The sequence below is a fragment of the Lucilia sericata genome, unplaced genomic scaffold, assembly GCF_015586225.1.
Source record: "Lucilia sericata isolate MDLA Ls3-8-SP2 unplaced genomic scaffold, ASM1558622v1 Contig000114F_arrow, whole genome shotgun sequence".
Lineage (NCBI taxonomy): Eukaryota > Metazoa > Arthropoda > Insecta > Diptera > Calliphoridae > Lucilia > Lucilia sericata.
The window spans coordinates 492,501-516,342 of NW_023994146.1; the positions used below are offsets into that span (position 1 = coordinate 492,501).

The 23,842-nt window shown below is 31.1% G+C and overlaps 1 protein-coding gene across 2 annotated transcripts in view; it reads left to right on the plus strand.

Moving 5' to 3' along the window:
• Positions 1-23,473, plus strand: part of LOC119600434 (homeobox protein Nkx-2.1) — a 343,605-nt gene extending 320,132 nt beyond the window's left edge. The window contains exon 7 of one of the 2 annotated variants that reach the window (XM_037950641.1): positions 22,962-23,473. In XM_037950641.1, the coding sequence (XP_037806569.1) occupies positions 22,962-23,360 (399 nt within the window). In that variant the 3' untranslated portion in view covers positions 23,361-23,473. The remainder of the gene's footprint in view (positions 1-22,961) is intronic. The other variant, XM_037950640.1, reaches the window with a different exon arrangement.
• The last annotated feature ends 369 nt before the right edge of the window (positions 23,474-23,842 follow it).

Below are 23,842 nucleotides of genomic sequence, written 5' to 3' on the forward strand. Positions count from 1 at the left end.
CCAATATTTCCCATAGCCCCCATACAAAGTTATATATTCCCGGAAATTAGTTTATCGTTAATAACTCCCTCAAATATATCGGTATCAACACGAAATTTTGTACATGTAAATATAATATGAACAGAAATTATATGTCAACGTAGATCTCAGTCGGTCCTTAATTGGTCATAGCTCCCATATAAGGTCCACTTCCGAAAATCACCTAAACGCACATATTTCATTGATGAATAAAGCTATTGTGATAAAATTCGAGTTGGATATGTTTTGTGTACATACAAATCATTCTACCAAATTCTTTACGGATCGGTCCATTATTGGTCATAGCTCCCATATAAGGCCCTCTTCCGAAAATCATTTAAAAGCTCATATTTCATTGTCATCTACAGCTATTTTGATGAAATTCGACACAAATATGTTTAGTCAAAATGTAAATCACTCTACGAAATTTTTTCCGGATAGAACCATAATTGGTCATAGCTCCCATATAAGGTCCACTTCCGAAAATCACTTAAACGCATATATTTCATTGAATTATGAAGCTATCGGGATAAAATTCGACACAAATCTGTTTTGTATACATACAAATCATTCTACAAAATTTTTTACGGATCGGTCCCTTATTGGTCATAGATCCCATATAAGGCCCACTTCCGAAAATCACTTAAAAGCACATATTTCAATGCCAAGTAAAGCTATATTGATAAAATTCGACACAAATATGTTTTGCCTAAACATTAATCATTCTACGATTTTTTTTCCGGATAGGCCCATAATTGGTCATAGCTCCCATATAAGGTCCACTTCCGAAAATCACTTAAACGCATATATTTCATTGAATTCTAAAGCTATTGGGATAATATTCGACTTGAATATGTTTTGTGTACGTACAAATCATTTTATAATTTTTTTAGGGGTCGGTCCATTATTGGTCCTAACTCCAATATAAGGTCCACTTACGAAAATCACTTAAAAGCACATATTTCATTATCAACTAAAGCTATCTTGATAAAATTCGACACAAACATGTTTTGTCCAAATATGAATCACTCTGCGAAATGTTTCCAGAATAGGCCCATAATTGGTCATAGCTCCCATATAAGGTCCACTTACGAAAATCACTTAAACGCATATATTTCACTGAATTCTAAAGCTATATGGATAAAATTCGACTTGAATATGTTTTGTGTACATATGAATCATTCTACCACTTTTTTCTCGGATTGGTCCATTATTGGTCATAGCTTCCATATAAGGTCCACTTCTGAGAGTCACTTAAGCACACATATTTCATTGTCAAATAAAGTTAATTTGAGAAAATTCGACACAAATATGTTTGGTCTTTACATAAATCACTCTACGAAATTTTTCCGGATAGGCCCTTAATTGCTCATAGCTCCTATATAAAGTCCACTTCCTAAAGTCACCTAAACTCACATATTTCATTGATTAATAAAGCTATTGAAGTAGAATTAGACTTGATCATTTTCTGCATAAAAATCTATATACTAAATTGTTTCCTGATCAGTCCATAATTGGTCACAACTCCCATATTCTGTGTATAGCTACATCATTGTATTAAAATATTTTCGAATATAAATTTTTTTGGACCTAATCAAAATTAGTTCGACAAAAATTTTGGCAAGTTATCTAAAAATTAGATAGTTGATGGGTTTCAATAAAAAGTAGCTGGTGGAGGGTATTTAAGATTCGGCACAGCCGAATATAGCACTCTAACTTGTTTTAGCTGTATTTTTATGGCTTACTTGATTAGGTTCAATCAGAATAAAATCAGTTTACTGCTGGCAGTGAGTAAAATCCATGCATCCATGTCTGTGAATATAGACAATATATTTTTTAACAAATAGGTTGCGGTAAGCCTAATAACTAAAGAATAAAATGGCAAAAAATTAATTTGAATGTAAACAAAACAGTGAACCTATTTAAGTGAGCGGGAGTGTATGGATTTCAATGTTGCCGTACAAGCTTTTAGAATTCTTGCTCTTATACTTTCCCAGATATACGATGTTTTTTTATTTTATTCCTATGGGAGGTGCTACGCCCCTATTTCTAATCCGCCAATTTATTACCCAAATGACAACAAATTTGTCATCCATGTGAACATTTGAGGATTCTAGCTCAAAGCGTTTCCTTGATATACAAATTTTTGTATTTAATTCATATGGGTCCTAATGCTAGTCCTCCCGTTTTTTCCTTAAAATATTCATATGGATGTCAAAATTGTCCATACAAATTTTGAGGACTCTAGTTGTACCATATTCCGAGATATTCGACTTTTAAGGAAGTGGGTGTGGCACCTCTCCCACTTCCCATTTAAAAGTATAAAGTAGCCCTTTGTTTTTCTTTCCAGATATAGAGGAACATACAGTGAAAATTTCAAGAAGATCGCTTCAGTGGTTTAGCCTCCTATAAGGTAGAAACTAGGGACTGATTTTTAGAAATCCAGGGATTCGGGAAAAATATAGAAAAATAAAAAAATCTTAATAATTTACCGACAAAAATAACATTTTCTATTTCATATTGCAATATAAATACACTTAGTAGGTGTTTACATTCCAATAAGCATTTTGTGAAAAGAAAAACAAATTAATTCAAAGTACTTAGAATAAAAATCTTTCCATCCCAGGTACTGAATAATATCATATAAATATAAACATACTAGCTAAAACCCGTCGTGCTTTGCTACTCCTGTCGACATAAAATAAGAAATATTCAAAATGTACTAATATACATTTTTTATTTAGGAAAGTTTTATTAATATTTGTTTGTCTCTGTCCAAAACCATGAAGTAATAAGACAAAGAAAGTTTGGTATTTAAAATATTTTACTGATTATTGATATTTACATCATTTCTTAATAATTATTTCTTATTCCTATTCATTAGGATAAATGTACAAAATATTACAAAATTACTAAAATATAATTTACTTATTATTAAAATTTTTCTTAATAATTATTTTTATACACTCCACCACCATCAGTGGTGATAGAGGGTATATATAAGTTTGTCATTCCGTGCGTAACACCAAGAAATAATCATCTGAGACCCAACAAAGTACATATGTATATTCTGGGTCCTTATGAAATTCGGAGTCGATTTAGTTATGGCCGCCCGTCCGTCTGTCTGTGTAAAACACTCTCACGTTAAAACGAAGCAATGGAAATTAACGAAATTCAGCCAAAATATTCATTATTATCCGGTATAATTTGGTATTGAAAATGACCAAAATCGGTTTACATCGGGAAAAGTTATGAATCAAAATTTAAAACAACTCCGAAAAAATAAGTATTTTTTACACATTTTCTCGAAAACTATGCAAGATAATTTCATGAAGGTCATCATACATTCGTTTCTACACAAGATCTTGATTTCTGCTGAAAATTGCCAGAATCGGTTCATAATTTCGTATACCTCCCATACAAAAGTACATATTCCCGGAAAATGAGTTTTTTTGTTATTAATTTCCGTCAGAATGTTGATATCTTCACAAAATTTCACAAATTAAAATCTTATGTCAATAGAATTCATTGAGAGAACAAGGTCCACTTCCGAAAATTACTTAAACGCGCATAACTCATTACTAAATTAAGATATCCATATAAAACTTGGTACAAGTATTGCTCATATGCACAGATATGCACAATATTACTGTGAAAGTTATTTCCGATCGGTCCATAATTGGTCATAACTCCCATACAAGGTCCCCTCCCGAAAATCAGTTAAACGCACATAACTCATTAATAAATTAAGATATCCACATAAAACTTGGTACAAGTATTGCTAACATATACATAAATATTACTAAGAAATTTTTTTCCGATCGGTCCATAATTGGTCATAGCTCCCATACAAGGTCCCCTCCCTAAAATCACTTAAGCGCGCATAACTCATTGCTAAATTAAAATATCAAATAAAGTTTGACACAAGTATTGCTCATATACACAGAAATATTACTGTGAAATTGTTTTCCTATCGGTCCATAACTGATCATAGCTCCCATGCAAGGTCCCTTTCAGAAAAACACTTAAACGCACATAACTCATTACCAAATAGTGATACCCATAAAAAATTTGGCATACATACACAGAAATGTTATTTCAAAATTTGGTCATAGCTCCCATACAAGGTTCCCTCCCGAAAATCACTTAAACGCACATAACTTATTACAAAATATTGAGATCCATACATTTAGCACAAATAATGCTCTTATATACATAAATTACACTATAAAATTGTTTTACGATCGGTCCATATTTGGTCATATTGGAAATATAGCTCTCATACTAGGTTCCCTCCAGAAAATCACTTAAATGCACAATATTCATTACCAAATAATTATATAGATACAGAATTTTAAAAATTTTGTCTTTATATACATAATTGGTCTTAGCTCCCATACAAGGTCCTTTTACGAAAATCACTTAAACGCACATTACTCATTACCAAATAAAGCTATTGATACAAAATTTGGCACAAATATTAGTTTGGTATACAAAAATTCTATTTCAAGATTTTTTAACGATCGGTCCATAACATGGGTGCGGTCGGTCTTATGCAAGGTTCCCTTCAGAAAATCACTTGAACACACATTACTTATTACTAAATTACGATATAGATACAAAATTTGACTGAAATATAGCTTTTATGTACAGAAATTTTGCTTAAAGAATTTTTTACAATCGGTCTATAATTGGTCATATCTCCCATACTAGGTCCTAACTAGTTGCATTATCAATTTGTGTTGAACAAAATTATATATATGTATTTTGAAAATCCTTAAATCTTTCACACACATGCATACATGCACATAATTAAATATAGTTAAAGCATATCTTAGGGCGCTATAAAAATATAAAAGATAATGGGGTTTGTAATGTTCAATAAATTTTGGAATTGTAACAGATTTAATCTGTTTAAATCTTGGGGTCTTTCTATTTAAGACATGAAAAAACTTATTTCTACAAATATTTGATCAATTAAAAAAGCATTAATATAAAAGTAGCTGGTGGAGGGTATTTAAGATTCGGCTCAGCCGAATATAGCTTGTTTATTCTAAAGCCTAGCGATATACAATATTTTTCGTTTTCCCCTCAGGCGCGGAGATATACAAATCTGAAGGATTCCCAACTCGCGAGCATGCAACATAAAGCTGACCATGTGAGAAGCATGGATTTTCGAGATTTATGCCACACACTTGCAGGGATTGACTCTGAGATTTGTTTATGTCATCGCGAATGCCAAACGTATTCAAAATAATATTATTGATGCATTTCCTAAATCCAGCAATTGTTTTGCAAAACCTGATGTTGAATCATCATTTTGCAACTGTACACGCATGTTTGTTGTCAATTTTAACGTGTGAACATATTGCCAGAGATATGATGATTTCAGGCAAGCATTGAGTTCATCAGCCGTTGTTGGACCAGGTATCAGGAAGTGTCTGGCGAAAATCCCCCGCTAAAGGAATTAATACACCTCCAAATAAATTAGAATTACTTCTCATGTCCTGTAAAGTGCATTCAAGCGCTTCCAATGATTTTTTGTGGGCCATGGTGCATTCATCCCACACTATTATTTTACACGTTTGTAGGATTTTACCCATTGAAGAATTTTTCTTAACATTACATGTATAATCTTCAGAAAATTGTGTTTTCAATGGTAATTTGAGTGCAGAATGCGCAGTTCTGCCTCCATCTAAAAGTGTTGCTGCAATACCTGATGACGCTAAGGCAATATTCTTTTGTGGCTAAGGCAATATTCTTTTGTGAACCGCCTCCTGGCGCATCAATAAAATAGTATAGTCCTCCTTGTATTTATATAAATATATGTATACATAATATTCTTTGATAAACTTAAAAAACTATATATATCCATAGAAAGAAAGTTTCTCGTACAATTTTAGGATTTTAGCTGTTATGTTTTCATCGATATAGGATTTTTCATATTTATAGGCCTCCTCCATTATTACTAGCATATTTTGCCAATAGATATACATTTCGATAGTAACATTATTAGTAAAGTATTTGATAAGTTATTTAAGGGGTAACCCACATCTATTGGCTGGTCCTAATATTAAAGTTTGAAATATTTATATTAGTGGTATAGTTTATTGTACACCATATGAGGGCTCTGTATTTTATAGTTCCAAAAATGTATATGGGGTGCACGCCCGCTATTGCTGGTCCAATTATTTACATTGATAATGTTGTTTTTCAAGCATAATTTAAAGATTCTAGTTTATATAGTCTCCTAGATTATCAACTTTGTATGAGAGATGACATGCCCATAATTATTAGTATACCAAACATAAGTATTCCTACAAAGTTTCATGATTCTAGCTATTATAGTTTGCCAGATATAAAAATTTCAGTGTAATCTCTGTGTGGGAAGTTCCACACCTACTATAATTGAAAAGCATTTTTGGCATAGAATAGAAAAATACATATGCACAAAGTTTATGGAATATAGATATTGTAGGTTACCAGATATTTGAGTTTAATTATTTACCTTATATTTAAGGGGCGTGCCAATTTTCTTAAGCTGCCCATTTTTGTCTCGAATATTCATATGAATGTAAAATTCGGTACTGCAAAATTTGAGGAATGTTACTATGCTGCATTCTCAGATATTCCATTTTTATTATAATTTAGTTTATGGGCGTGGTATCTCGCCCACTTGAAATTTCAAAACAAAAAGTAGCCAATTGTTCCTTCCAGATATAGAGGAACACACAGTGAAAATTTCAAGAAGATCGGTTCAGTAATTTAGCTTCCTATAAGGTACAAATAAACAAACATACATTGATTTTTATATATATAGATAGATAAATATAAAGTCTGTTCGTTTACACACAATTTTTTACTAGTTTTACCATTTTTTACTATTTTTTTAAGTTTTCTCTTTCTCTTTCAAATAAAATATTTTTCTCTTTTACTATTGTTGGCTTGAATATTTTAATCGAGTAAAAAGTAGTAAAACAAAATTTGTTCTATATTGATTTGTTTGGAAAAAATTTCATACAATTTGTTTTAAATTTTTCAATACAATGACAATGAAACAAAATTAACTTGAATTTCGTTCGTTTACTTTTTATATTTTTGAGAATATTTTTGTACCCATTAGCACCATTAGTGGTGCTAGAGTGTATATATAAGTTTGTCATTCCGAGTGTAACACCAAGAAATATTCATCCGAGACCCAACAAAGTATATATATTCTGGGTCCTTACGAAAGTCTGAGTCGATTTAGCTATGTCCGTCCGTCTGTCTGTGTAAAACACTCTCACGTTAAAACGAAGCAATGGAAATTAACGAAATTTAGCCAAAATATTCATTATCATCCGGTACAATTTAGTATTGAAAATGAGCAAAATCCGTTTACATCGGGAAAATTTATGAATCAACATTTAAAACAACTCCGAAAAAATAAGCATTTTTTACACATTCTGATGTAATTTTCTCGAAAACTATGAAAGATAATTTCATGAAAGTCATCATACATTCGTTTCTAAACAAGATCTTTATTTCTACTGAAAATTGCCAGAATCGGTTCATAATTTCATATACCTCCCATACAAAAGTATATATTCCCGGAAAATTAGTTTTTTAGTTATTAACTTCCGTCAGAATGTTGATATCTTCACAAAATTTCACAAATTAAAATCTTATGTCAATCGAATTTATTGAGAGAAAAATTTTCTGGATCGGTCCATAATTCGACAAAGCTCCCATACATGGTCCCCTCCCGAAAATCACTTAAACGCGCATAACTAATTACTAAATTGGTCATAGCTCCCATACAAGGTCGCCTCCCTTAAATCACTTAAACGCACATAACTCATTACTACATTACGATATCCATAAAAAATTTCGTACAAGCATTGCTCTATGAAATTTTTTTCCTATCGGTCCATAATTGGTCATAGCTCCCATACAAGGACGCTTCCCGAAAATCATTTAAACGCGCATAACTCATTACAAAATTAAGATATCCATATAAAACTTGGTATAAGTATTGCCCATATGCACAAAAAATATTACTGTCAAATTTTTTTCCGATCGGTCCATAATTTGTTATAGCTCCCATTCAAGGTCCCCTCCCTAAAATCACTTAAACGCGCATAACTCATTGCTAAATTAAAATATCATATAAAGTTTGACACAATTATTGCTCATTTGCACAGAAATATTAATATGAAAGTTTTTTCGGATCGGTCCATAATTGGTCCATAAATTACTTAAACGCGCATAACTCATTACTAAATTAAGATATCCATATAAAAGTTGGTACAAGTATTGCTCACATATACATAAATATTACTTTTTTTTACGATCGGTTCTTAATTGGTCATAGCTCCCATACAAGGTTCCCTCCCGAAAATCACTTAAACGCACATAACTCATTACAAAATATTGATATCCATACATTTAGCACAAATATTGCTCTTATATACATAAATTACACTACACAGTGGGGCAGAATGAAAATTTTTTGGAAATAAATCTGGCATTTCTAAACGGCTGATCCGATCGGGATAAAATTTGGCGTGAGCGTAGCCAAGGAGTATTCGAGTTTAAGTTTTGAAGATGAACCCTGCAGATGCCCCAGGGACGGCGCTGTGGCGGCTCAAAGTAGGGTACCTACGACATGTAAAATTTTTAAACTCGTGCCATTTTTTTGTTTTTCATCCAAATACAAAGATTTTTATACCCACCATCAAAAAAGATGGGGGGTATATTGATTTTGTCATTCCGTTTGTAACACATAGAAATATTGGTCATAGACCCACAAAAGTATATATATTCTGGGTCCTCATTAAATTCTAAGACGATCTAGCCATGTCTGTCCGTCTGTCCGTCCGTCTGTCTGTCTGTCTGTCTGTTGAAAGCACGATAGAGTCCGAATGGAAAGAGCTAGAGGGTTGAAATTTCACATAAATATTTCTTATAGGTAAGGTTTGTTTGGTATTGAAAATGGGCAATATCGGTCCACGTTTTCGGATAGCCCCCATACAAGTGGCCCCTCGAAAAGCAGCTTTAACAGCCATAACTTGTTTAAAAATACGAATATAGCGATGAAATTCGACATAAGTAAGTTTCTTATGATCCAAAATCAATATGCGAAATTTTATGAGGATCGGTCCATAACTGACCCTACCCCCCATATAAGGTCCCCTTCAGAAAATGACTTTAACGCTCATTACTGGCTTAAAAATACTAGTATATAGATGAAATTCGACATAAGTAAGTTTCATACGAGTCAAAATCTATCTAAAAAATTTTATGAGGATCGGTCCATGATTGACCCTACCCCCCATATAAGGTCCCCTTCAGAAAATGACTGCAACGTTCATTAATGGTTTAAAAATACGAGTGTAGCGATGAAATTCGACACAAATAAATTTAATACGAACCAAATTCTATCTACCAAATTATATGAGGATCGACCCATAATTGACCCTACCCCCCTATATATGGTCTCCTTCAGAAAATTACTTTAACGCTTATAACTGGCCTAAATATACGAGTATATAGATGAAATTCGACATAAGTAAGTTTCATTCGAGTCAAACGAGGTTTGATGGTGGGTATATAAGATTCGGCATAGCCGAATATAACACTCTTACTTGTTATATTTTCTGAAAGCGCTCGACGAGATCTTGAAAAAACATACTTATCTCTACCATACCTTGGTCCGCCTTTTTTTGAATACCGGGCGTAATTTTGAACCAAATGGACTTAATTCTTGTTAGTTAGACAACAAAATTTCCAATAATATACAAAAAATTTCAGATCAATATCATTTACAGATCCAAAAATATACGTTTTTTAATTTAAAAATTCAAAAAATTTTAGATTTTTGCCGTTTTTTTGCCAAAAATTTGTCTTAACTCTTTTATTAATAAAATAAAATTTTCTTTAAGAACATATAACAATTTTATAGTTTTCTAAAAGGTATCTTTACGCAGAACGCTTTGGCGTAAAAAACTTGTCCTACTTTTTGAAAATGTTGCCACTGCGTCCTTCCGAATATGACCTATTTTTTATCAAAACTTCAATTTTGGGCGACATGTTCTAAAATCCCAAAGCTGGGATCAGAAAGCTGAAAGCAGTTTTGGAAACCTCAATATGTTTTCTATTTACTCCAAAAGTATTTCCCAGCCCTGAAAGATATGTCGACCCTATGGGCAAAAATGTAAAAAATCCCATTTTTGGGATTTTCATTCCTATTTGCATTTTCTTATTTGAAATGACAAATTTAACAAGCGTTGAAAATTTCATTGAGTTTTGTTCATAAATAAAGATTTTGTCATATATTACATATTTGTTTAATTTCTAAAACTATGATTTATATCAAAATTTTAATAGGGTCGCAGATAGCTACAACAATTTAGTCCATATTTATACCTTAATATCATTTTTTAGTTAGATATGGAAATTCTCGATTCTTTACAAAAATGTTCAAGCCAATATCTCAATTACATTCAAAAATATGTTCATTTAAACCTGTATCCTTTAATTTCATATTTTTCATATTTTAGTATTAAATATGACAGAACATATTTAAATCTTATATTTACCTATTTTCTATTTGTTTGCTTATCCTTATAATTGAAAGGTCCTATTATGCTTAAATTTTCAGAAATTTATAACTATTTTTTACCTAAATTTTTTCGACAGATCACTTCTGTTTCGTTTATGATCATGTAGGTAAAAATATACAGGTAATGATAATTTCGATTCATTCACTAATAAGAAATATCAATGACTGAATTACAGGTTATAGTAATATAGTCCTAAATGTTAATAGGTAGACAATTCGTATTTTTTTATTTTGGAATACCTGTATCGGAAATGACAAGAATTGGTATATAAGTAAACTTCTTAGATTTTAAGTACCATATTTAATAAATCTACAATGAAGATTACATTAAAGTACGAAGAGTTGTGTTCCGTTTTATGAAGTGTATCTTCAAAAGGGCCAGAAAGAATTGAAGACATTTCAAATTATATAAAAACTACTTATAGTAGAAAAGTAGACAAAACAGGCATATCAAAAATTTAAAACTTTTTGATGTAAAAAGTAAGTCTGTGGATGGAAATCAAAAGAAATTTCGATTAAAATTTTGTAGTTGGATGGAAACTACTACGGAAATCTCAACTTACAACACATCAACAGGAGCGCTTTGCAAGTCATACGAAGACTTATGTTCAAGGTCAAAAAAAAAAAAAAGAGGGTCACACAAAAACTTTTTTCAATCTCAAATGAGGAAATTGCTGATACATTTAACGAAATGCTGAAAAAGGAAAACCAACTTATGGATGCCGTACATATTGCAACTATTCTTCCTAATGCATCACCAAAACGACTTAAGCGAATTGTGGAAAGTATACCAACTCCAACATCACAATCAAATTTTACTGAAGAGGAAGCAATAGCGCTTATGTTGGAACTAGGTCTCAGTCGAAATAAGTACCAAATATTAAGGAAAGCTCTGCATGAAAAAGGACACAATATATTACCATCATACAAGGCGATCCAAAAAAAAAACAAACTATCCCACCATCACCTATTGCTGTTAATGATGTGGAAGCTTGTATTGATATATCATCTTTGCTCGAAAACACAGCATCAAGAATTGTGTCAGACTTTTCAGAAGACCAACTAAGGAAAATTCATAACTGTGATGTTGTCTTAATGTGTAAGTGGGGATGTGACGGTTTATCAGCACTTCCAGAATACAAACAAGCTTGTGGAAGTCGGACATTAGCAGACTACAACAGCGTATTTATGTCATCATTAGTGCCATTACGAATTCGTTCATATTCCCTTAATCCATCATCGTCAAGCATCGGAAATTCATTTGAAGATATATGGATCAATACAACTCCGGGTTCAAAAAATTTTTGTAGACCCATTGGATTTGAATATATAAAGGAGTCAAAGAAAACAACAAAAGATTTAGTGGAATATTTAAAAGATGAAATAAATGCACTGGAGCCCATTTGCATAAAAATAAAGGAATTCTCTATTAACGTATCATATCAGCTAAGCTTAACAATGATTGATGGAAAGGTCAGCAATGCCATAACAGAAACTTCTTCCTTCTGGAGATGCTCAATATGTAATGAGAAAAAGTCGCAATTCTCAAATATAAACAAAAGCAGAAGCATTAATGAAAAAGTCCTGTCTTTCGGAATTTCACCACTTCATGCCATATTACGATTTTTGGATTACTTTTTACACATAGCATACGACCTCAAATATAGAAGTGTGCCAGAGAATCTTACTAAATCAACAAAAAATAATGAAGAATTGAAAGAACTGAGAGCTGCGGAAAAATGCAGAATCCAAGAAGAATTTAAAGTTCAGATGGGATTAAACATCGACAAACCACTTCCAAGTTGCGGTAGTACAAATGCCGGTAATACGGCGAGAAGGTTTTTTCGTGATTTTGAAATTACTTCAAAAATAACTGGAATCGACAAGGAGTTGCTTCGAAGAGTTAACACTATTTTAATGGCACTGAATAGTAAACATAAAATTAATGGAAATCGATTTGGGGAATATACATCTGAAATTTCTAAATTACTTGTATCTCTGTATCCATGGAGGGAACTAACACTAACAGTACACAAAGTATTGTGTCATGGTCAAATAATAATTGAATCGAATATTCTTCCACTTGGAGAGTTAACAGAAGAAGCCCAGGAAGCGAGGAATCGAGATTTTAAGCATGTTCAACTATTCAGCTCAAGAAAATGATCCAGGCAATCACAGAATGAAGATATTTTTAATAGTTTACTTCTATCTTCTGATCCTGTTCTTTCAACTATGCGAAAATGATGGATTTGTTATGAAACTTTATCATCTCAAAACAAGGAAGATTTAAAGGACTTATATTACCTTCTGGATATGTATACCGATATGACAGATTATTTTATAGAAAATAAGTAGTGTTAGGAATTAACTATATAAGTAGGTTGTAAGAATTAATTGTATTATGTTTAAGATAAACAGTTCAAATAAAAAAAGCTATTATACTAACTGACGATATTGTATTAAATTGTGTTTTATGTTTCGGTGGGCGGGAAAAGGCGTTTGTGTGGGGTGATTTAGGTGTTGTTGTGCGTGGCTCATTATAAAATTATAATTTTTTTATTGTATATACAATGTTATAGTCTTTAATAAAATAGTTAACTAAATAATTTTTAAAAATTGTCCAAATATTTTATTCAACACCAAATATATGTTCTGTCATACTTAATACTAAAATATGAAAAAGATGAAATTAAAGGACACAGGTTTAAATGAACATATTTTTGAATGTAATTGAGATATTGGCTTGAAATTTTTTGTAAAGGGTCGAGAATTTCCATATCTAACTAAAAACTGATATTAAGGGATAAATATGGACTAAATTGTTGTAGCTATCTGCGACCCTATTAAAATGTTGATATAAATCATAGTTTTAGAAATTTAACAAATATGTAATATAAGACAAAATCTTTATTTATGAACAGAACTCAATGAAAATTTCAACGCTTGTTAAATTTGTCATTTCAAATAAGAAAATGCAAAAAAAATTGAAAACGTCAAAGGGCATCCCGCAATTCCCAAAAATAGGAATGAAAATCCCAAAAATGGTATTTTTTACATTTTTGCCCATAGGGTCTACATTTCTTTCAGGGCTGGGAAAATACTTTTGGAGTAAATATAAAACATATTGAGGTTTCCGAAACTGCTTTCAGTTTTCTGATCCCAGCTTTGGGATTTTAGAACATGTCGCCAAAATTGAAGTTTTGATAAAAAATAGGTCATATTCGGAAGGACGCAGTGGCAACATTTTCAAAAAATAGGACAAGTTTTTTACGGCAAAGCGTTCTGCGTAAAGATACCTTTTAGAAAACTATAAAATTGTAATATGTTCTTAAAGAAAATTTTATTTTATTAATAAAAGAGTTAAGACACATTTTTGGCAAAAAAACGGCAAAAATCTAAAATTTTTTGAATTTTAAAATTAAAAAACGTATATTTTTGGATCTGTAAATGACCCAAAATTACGCCCGGTATTCAAAAAAAGGCGGACCAAGGTATGGTAAATTTTGTATCACTAAATTTTTAAATGCCTATAACTCGGATATTATAAGAGATAAGTAGTATGTCCACGCATGTTTTTTCAAGATCTCGTCGAGCGCTTTCAGAAAATATAAAATTGTATTTGGATGAAAAACAAAAAAATGGTACGAGTTTAAAAATTTTACATGTCGTAGGTACCCTACTTTGAGCCGCCACAGCGCCGTCCCTGGGGCATCTGCAGGGTTCGTCTTCAAAACTTAAACTCGAAAACTTGGCTACGCTCACGCCAAATTTTATCCCGATCGGATCAGCCGTTTAGAAATGCCAGATTTATTTCCAAAAAATTTCCATTCTGCCCCACTGTGCACTATAAAATTGTTTTACGGTCGGTCCATATTTGGTCATAGCTCTAATACTAGGTCCCTTCAAGATTTTTTCACGATCGGTCCATAACATGGGTGCGGTCGGTCTTATGCAAGGTTCCCTTCAGAAAATCACTTGAACACACATTACTTATTACTAAAATACGATATAGATACAAAATTTGACTGAAATATAGCTTTTATGTACAGAAATTTTGCTTAAAGGATTTTTTACGATCGGTCTATAATTGGTCATATCTCCCATACTAGGTCCTGCCCCTAAAAGCAATTTAACCGTATTTAACTAGTTGCATTATCAATTTGTGTAGAACAAAATTATATATATGTATTTTGAAAATAATTAAATATCGTTAAAGCATATCTTAGGGCGCTATAAAAATATAAAAGAAAATGGGGTTTGTAATGTTCAATTAATCTTGGAATTGTAACAGATTTAATCTGTTTAAATCTTGGGGTTTTTCTATTTAAGACATGAGAAAACTTATTTCTACAAAAATTTGATCAATTAAAAAAGCATTAATATAAAAGTAGCTGGTGGAGGGTATTTAAGATTCGGCTCAGCCAAATATAGCACTCTAACTTGTTTATTTTTCTCTTGTTTTACTACTTTTACTAGAAATGTATTCAAACAAACCTATAATGATATCCAAATTTACAATGGTTCCAAATTTACAATTTGATGAAACCTAATATTTAGATAGATTGTGTAATGAGGATCCATAGCACCTGTACTGCACCTAAGTACTCATGCGACCATCCGTTTTGCGCTGAATATCGGATATATGGTTTTTATTGGTCAGTAGGTAAATACTACAGAACTGGTTTCTATCAATTATAGCCATAGTAATTTCAGCTTTTGCCAAGGTACTAGCAATATTATTTTTAGTTATATCCCGTGTTCTCTAACCCAAATAAGGAAATTATCATTTCGCCATCTTATTGACAGGTTGACTTCCATTATAGATTCTAATACACCCATTAGATATCCGATAGTATCAATGCCTATTTGTTGCCCTTTTTATACCCTACACCACCTTAATGGGGATGGTATATTGGGTTTCGCCGGAGTAGTGCTTTTGTTTTATACTGTCCTTAAATGCCCTGATGAATTTTAAAATGATCGGGCTTCTTTTGATCCTAGCCCCTATACAAAGCACAGCTTTAAAAAAGAATTTAGTGTCCACAATTCGCTTAAAAAGGGAAGTGCCGCAATGAAATTCAGCATAAATACATTTTATGTAACCGTAAATTCGTCCTCCAAATTTTATGAGGATGGACTCATATGAAGGCTTCCCCCAAGCATATTTCAGAAAAATAGTTTTTTTAACAATAAATTGCTAAAATATATCGGAGTAGAGGTATAAATCAATTTAAATGATTTATTATGAAAACTAAATCACATTTTACTCTCATAACTGGTGTAGGGGGTTATATGGTAGGCCTCGCCCGCCTATAGTTTCTTACTTGTTATTTTTATATATCCGATAGTATATATGCCTATTTATTGCCCTTTTTATTTTTGATATTTCAGCTTGTAAGTTAGTAGAGTCATCTTAAGTCCAAAAACTTTTAAAATTCTCTTATTTAATACTTTATACTAGTAGTGTTTTGTTGCTATCAATGAGTGTTAACGCTTAAAGTTAGCAACAAAACGAACAAATCACGAAATTCCCCGGGATTTAATTTTTTAAAACACTTTCAAAAATCCCGGGATTTTCGGGAATCGGGAATTCCTAGAGATGGAAAAGGGTAAAAACCCAATAGGTAAATACCCGGTAAAATGGGAAAATTGGGTAAAAACGGGTAAAAACCCAGGTGTTTACCAAAAAGGTGGCAGATAATGTGGAGAAGAAACACATTATGCAGCATAAATTAATGAAATTTTTATTTTTTTTTTTTTTTTTCAAGAAAAATAAACATTTTTACATTATCATGTATTTTATACATTATAAAGTATAAAAGCTCCGTAGCTGGATCACTACATGCTAAGGAACATATGGATAAGCTGCGAGATGTACGATATAGCTATCAGGAAAAAGGTATTTCGCGTTATACCACAGGATGGCATTTTGTCACCTTTACTATGGGTTACCACGATTAATAGCCTCCTAAGGACCCTAACCGAGAAAGGACTTAGACCTGTCTGCTATGCAGACGATGTCGTAAAACTTTTAAAGGGGAAGGATCCAAATTACTTATGTAGACGAGCTGAGGAGGCTCTGATTACGGCCTTGACCTGGTCTCAACCGAGAGGCCTCAATGTTAACCCGGCAAAAACGGAATTCTGTCTTTTCACAAGAAAGACACAAATTTCTACGTATACATATAACAGCTACACCGCTAATTTATGTGGACGCGCAAATATGTACTTTTCCACCAGGTGGATGAAGATCTTTTTTATATGTTGCTACATAAAACATCTCTTGTCCACATTTCCATTCTTTAACTGAAGAATTTATTTAATTTTTTTATTTTGCCTTTTTAATTGCTTATTTAAAATAATTTATTATATGTCAATCAATTTTTGAAAAATATTCATATTTAAACATTTAATAAATACCCAAAAAAGACTGAAAAAATAAATATACCTGGTATTTACCCAGTTTTTACCCAAACATCGGGTAAATACCGGGTAGAATCCCATCTATAGGAATTCCCGTTTGGCATCCCTAGTACAAACAAACAAATAAACAAACATATATTGATTTTTATATATAGATGTTTGGCGAATTGTGTGCTAATTGTAACTAAAATTAAAACTCAATATCAATGTGAAACTTTTTGGTATGTCATAACGTCAATAGACATTATGACACCCCACCTCAAATATATGCTAATATATGTATAAAATTTCATATTTAATAATTTTTGTTGTATTTTCATAAAAGGTTTGTTAATTTTGAACTTTCTTTTCAAGAATAAATATTTTTGTAAAATATTTTTGTGAAATATTTTTTGTAAAATCGTGCAATTTTACAAAAAATATTTCAAGAATGTTCATAATTAACAAACATTTTATGAAAATACAACAAATATTATTACATAAAATATTTTTTTATAAAATCGCGCGATTTAATAAAAAAATATTTTATGTAATAATATTTGTTGTATTTTATGTATAAAATATCTCGCGATAATGTTCTGATTTTTTATAAAATATTAATAAATAGTAATAATGAAAGATCACCCCTAATTTTTATATGGTTTTTTAGGTCCCTTTTTAATATTTTAATATTCACGTATTTTACAAAATTTAAGAATGAAAATTAGCCCCAAAGGAAAAAAAGTTGTGTTTTGGGGTATTTCTTCATTTCACAACATTGGGGTCATTTTTATTTTTTTGCAAAATGCAGTATTACCCCAAATGTAAAAATGTTGAAATACCCCAAAAAAATATATAAAAAAATAAAAATTTCGTGTTTTTGTTTCCTGTATCTTTGTTGGGGCCATATTTCGTTTTATGTTTTGGGGCCATTTTACCTGGGGCCATAATTCGCAGCGCCCATGTATGTATGTTTGTTTGGACTTTATAGACGGCTAAACGGCTGAACCGATTTTCTTGAAATTTTCACAGTGTCTTCTGGTATATCTGGATGGAACTATAGGCTACCTTTTGTTTTGGAAATTCAAGTAGGCGAGGTGCCACGCCCACATATATAAGGAGAGAAATGGGTGAACTTACATAAGCACCTCCCAAATGAATTAAATACAAAAATTCATTCATCTCAGAAACTGCTTGTACCGGCATATCCATGTACAAAAATTGCGACCTGCGTGTAACAAACACAAAGGGGCAGTGGTGAGTTGTTTACTTGATACTCACCCAGTGGTTGAAAAAGTACCACCGTGAGATAGGGCTACACGCCAGGTACTCACGTAAAGCACTTCGACTTCATATCTCAGAAACTATTAGACCTAAAATTCTAAAATTTTACACGAACAACTTTGACACCCATGTCAACATTTGTGTAATAAATTAGCGGACTTGTGACACAGTGAGACATTTGGCACTTTTAGAACGACTTTAATCAAATATTAGTGATATTGAGTTTTAATTTTAGTTACAATTAGCACACAATTCGCCAAACATCTATATATATAAAAATCAATGTATGTTTGTTTATTTGTTTGTTTGTACTAGGGATGCCAAACGGGAATTCCTATAGATGGGATTCTACCCGGTATTTACCCGATGTTTGGGTAAAAACTGGGTAAATATCAGGTATATATCTTTTTTCAGTCTTTTTTGGGTATTTATTAAATGTTTAAATATGAATATTTTTCAAAAATTGATTGACATATAGTGTCCATGGACGTTATGACAATTTTTAAAAGTGTTATAATGTCCATTGACATTGTATCACTTTTAAAACAGAACTGTATTTGAAAATTTGTAAAGAATTTAAGAAAGGAACACTCTTACCCCCAAAGGAATTTATCCTAAATTTGGTGTATGTTGCATTTTGGTTTCCATTTAAAAAGTGTTCTGGATAGCCGGCCTTTGGTCGGGCGCAGAGGTTTTAAACTCTGGGGTATTTCGAATACCGGCTTCGCTAAATTAAGCCTTCTTTTGATAAATGGACTCTTTGAAATCCATGGACTTTATGTTACATTACTCATACCTTGGGGAGATTTTTCATTAATTTTGGGGTGATTTCTCTTAAAAAAATGTTAGGGTTATACTTTATAATGAATTTTGACCCCAACATTGGGGCATATATATATATATATATATATATATATATATATATATATATATATATATATATATATATGTAGTTTTCCGATTTAACGAACATTCGTTTCTACGAACATCGCATTTAGCGAACTATCAATATTTTTACATTGAGTACCTTACATAACGAACAAAAAATACTTTTTGTACTCAGTTTAACGAACAAATATAAATAAAATTAATTGAAATTAGAGTTTAATTAACAAAAATAACTAAAAAACATTTCAGAAAAGCTTCGACGTTTTAGGAGGGGTATTTCCTTTTCCATTGCTTTCGAATATGGATTTCGAGAGTTGATTTTTTCTAATTTAGTAAAATGAAGGATCTAGATAATCTGAGATTTGTTATTAAAGATTTATACAAAAAATATGAGATAATCAAATCTACAATCCTTAATGTCGCAAAATCTAGAAAATCAGGACAACCAGAATTTGGCCTCAGAATTTGAAATCATAGAAATTGACGTTCAAAATAAAGACTTTACCAATCTTATACCTTAACATTTCGCTTTTATTTTTCGGCAAACTTACAAGTCCCCTTTATTTTTTCCAATAAAAATCAATTGTAAGAAATTGTAAGAAACGATATGTTATAGAATAAACAATTTAAAAAGTTTTTCTTTTGGAAAAAGGATATTTACAGGAATCGCTGTAAAATAAAGGAAAAAAGATTTTTTAAAACTTTGGGTTCAGATATCTCAAAGAAGGAAAAAGAACAAGATATGACAGAGGCAATATTGCAACAATTAAACTTAATTCGCGTTGTAATAACTTTACATTAATCTATTTCCTAAGCCTGATGTAATGGAGGAATTCTGAGGCCAGATTCAGATTCATCGCAATTCAAGACATTGGGTTTCAACTTCTTTAAGAATTATGTCGTCCGAGTGCTTTTCCAGAACGTAGATTAGTTTTACGAAATGAACTGTGTTTTTTTTCAGATTTCTTTATTGTTTTCACATTGTGATATAAATTGCTAGTTTTTCATAAAATTCTTATAAAATATTGTCTAAAGAATAATTGTTCAATTCACAATCGATGTTGTAGCGTTGTATGCGTAGTATGTCAGCAGCTGCTACAATAGTTATAACAATGTTGTTGGTATTTTATATGCAAAAGCTCTATACAACTCTTACAATTTTTCATATGTTTATTTCAGCATATAAATAAAAAATTCAATCGATTTTGGCATAAAAAACGCTAAAGTGGTAACACAGAAATTCAAACAAACAGCTGTTTACCAAAACAAACAAAAATAAAATTTTATTAAAAACTGTTTATTTATTAGTTTTAAGTGTGGAATAAAGAAAATAAGAGAATTTTAAATTAAAAGAAATTAATTTGGTTTATTTCGCTTGTTTAATTAATTTAATATTATTTGATTTTTTTATCTTTTGACATTGTTTGTTTTGATTGTTTTTTTTTCATTGAGTACATAAACTTATGACTTGCTGCAAAGATCTGTTCACAATCACTGTTACTACACTTTAGTAGATACAATATACAACTTGATTGTGAATTGAACAAATATTTCCTGAAACATATTTTTAAAAATTTGATTTTATGTAATTTTAATTATTTATGTACCCAAAAGACACTTTCGAGTTAGTACTGCATATAATGAACTTTTCGATTTAACGAACAGGCCTGACAACATATAGGTTCGTTAAATCGGAAAACTACTGTATATATATATATATATATATATATATATATATATATATATATATATATATATATATATATATATATATATATATATATATATATATAAATGTATGCATGTACGTGGCGCTGCGAATTAAAATGGCCCCAAAATATATATGTTTAAACAATTTTGAAAATTTCAAATCGGCGCTATCCATTCCATATAGGATATAAAAAAGTTAAAATGCAAATGCTTAACAAAATTTTAAATTTATTAATACAAAACTGGAAATTTTTGATAGAAGAAAGTGTCATTGTTTGACCCATAACGTGCAAAAGCAATCATAGGAACTGCAGTTTATACCCCATTCAGATTTAGTACCCAAATATTTTTGCTCAATGGTTCATTAACTACTTCTTCTATTGTAACTTTGTTAACAGTTTTATAAAAATATAAATCAATGTCATTTCAAAAAAAAAAAAAAAAATTGGAATCAAGGAGTGCTCGAACCACCAACCTCTGGTTTGTTAAATAGACGCGCTAGACAATTGGGCTATAACATTTCCAAATTACTTTACTCTATATCCGTAAGTACATATTCAGATACCCAGCAAAAAAAGACGTGCAAAAAAAGTAGTAAATGCATGGGTTGAACTGATAATGAACTGGTTCATATTTAGGGGAAACATGCATGATTTCAACATTAGCGTGTCATTGGCATGCATGGGTTCGTATTTGGAAAAATAGTTCGTCATTTAAATGAGTTCTTATAACCAATGAATATTCGATGATTCTCAAGCGAATTTTCATTGGTGCACTATTTTTATTTAAAAATGCATTAATAATGGTATTTCGATTTAATAATCAATATTTAAATAATTTTTTTGCGTGATATTGATAAAAATAAAATAAGATAAAACATAACTAACTGATTTTGATTGAATTTAAATTCATGCAGAGGAAAAATACCCATTGTGTTTTAAAATCCGTTAAGCAGTCTTGGTTTTTTCCTTCTCTTATTAATGTTAAAAAGGATTTAATATTACTAATTTTAACAAAAATCTAATAAAAAAATTAATGTCATTTTTAATATTTATTGTATGAAATGCACGTTTTCGTTAAATCTCCTAAGAGAATACCAAATTATAGTAAAATATTACAATTCCTATAGTGGAGTTACATGAGTGAATTTGGGTACATTTTTCATGCCTTCACTGATGACAAATTTATTAGAATTTAGGCATGTATTTAAAACGCATTAAATAGAATACTTACCAAAGAAATCATGAAAATATCCCTTCTTCTTTAACAACTTCAACATTTTTTTGCTGGGTAAATAAAATAATATGGTTGATAATGACTACTCATTACCAAGTAATGTATGAAATAACTACTTTTCTTTACAAAAAATTAAAGATTTTTCGTTGGGAATGAATGAAGAATATAAGATTTATCGTATAGATAGAATGACAAAATAAGATCAATTCGTTAGGTTGGTTATTGTTACCAAGAATATACAAATATGTACATTAGAGGCGGTCAAAAAATACAATAAAAATGTTAGACTCAAATTTATTTAAAGTATGTAGTTTAATTACTAAAATAAGTGGTTATTACTCCTATTACATGCAAGAACTTATTTGAATCTTGTAGTTAACAATATATATAAGTACATATTTAGATCATTACATATTTAGATCTCACTAATTATTATTGTATTTGAAATAATGAGATTAAGATGTATCACTCATTACTTTGTAACCTAGGAAATAATTACTACTCATTACCGAAATTCAAGAAAATTTTGCTGGGAAATTTGGTTTTAGCCCTATATATTAAATTTTTAAATACACTGTGGTGAATATAAGATTCGGCACTGGTGAATAAAGAACTTTTACGTGTTTCTATTAATTCTTTATAATATCAATTAATTTTTTATGTTATGTGTGGGTGTAGGGAAAAAGGGCTTTTTCTCATAAATATAGGGAGTTCTGAAAAATTTTTCGTGGCATGACTGGCCGAAATCCTCTCAGCTTAAACTGAGTAAATTTTCGTTACTATGTCTAAAATAGTTTATTAATTAATGTTTTCTTTTTAGTCCGCGAGCTCACCTCGGCGTGTTGCAGTTCCCGTTTTGGTAAAAGATGGAAAACCTTGCTCAGGAGGTAACACAATTCAATCACACTCACAACAACAAGTCAGCAGCGTAAATAATGTGGGATCAAATATCGTAAATGGAAACAACTCTTTATCCAGTAATATAAATCTTATTAACGAATCTGCAGGCTCCCACTCACCAGATACGTCTTCATCAATACATGCGTCGTATAATGGAAATGTAACTGGTACTAATACGCAGATGTTGCAACAGCCGTGTAATAACACAATTGTATCTAATAGCTTAGCAATGGCTTACAGAAATCAAAATAATTTTATGTCGAATGGACACCAACAGCAGTGTACTGGTTACTTGCCCTTGCAGGGAAGAGCGTGGTAAAAATTATTATATAAGCTCTGTTAATACTTTAATTTTATATATTATTTAATCAATTTATTCGTAGTAAGCAAGAGACATTTATATACAAATAATAACAATAAAATAATAAAAAGGACATGTTAAATCGGCTGTGTATTTTTTTTATTAAAATGGAAGGTACATATATACATAGATCATTAGGTAGGTAGGTTGATAGGAGGATGTATACTACATCAAATCCGAAGAAATACACCAAGGCTACTATCGGGCCTTTTGTGCGCTACTTATCATGAAAAAAAAGGAACTGAATGAATTATTTTTTAGTGTTCATAAACTCAGTTTCCTGAACGTAGTTCCTAAGAATCTTCCAATCAGTGTTAGTCAGGAATGTTATTTCCGGAATAACATCACTTCCAAGATACTTGGATCTAACTTCGATGAATGCCTGGCAGTGGCAAAGAAAGTGCTCCAGAGTTTCACTGTCCTCTCCACATGCCCTACAT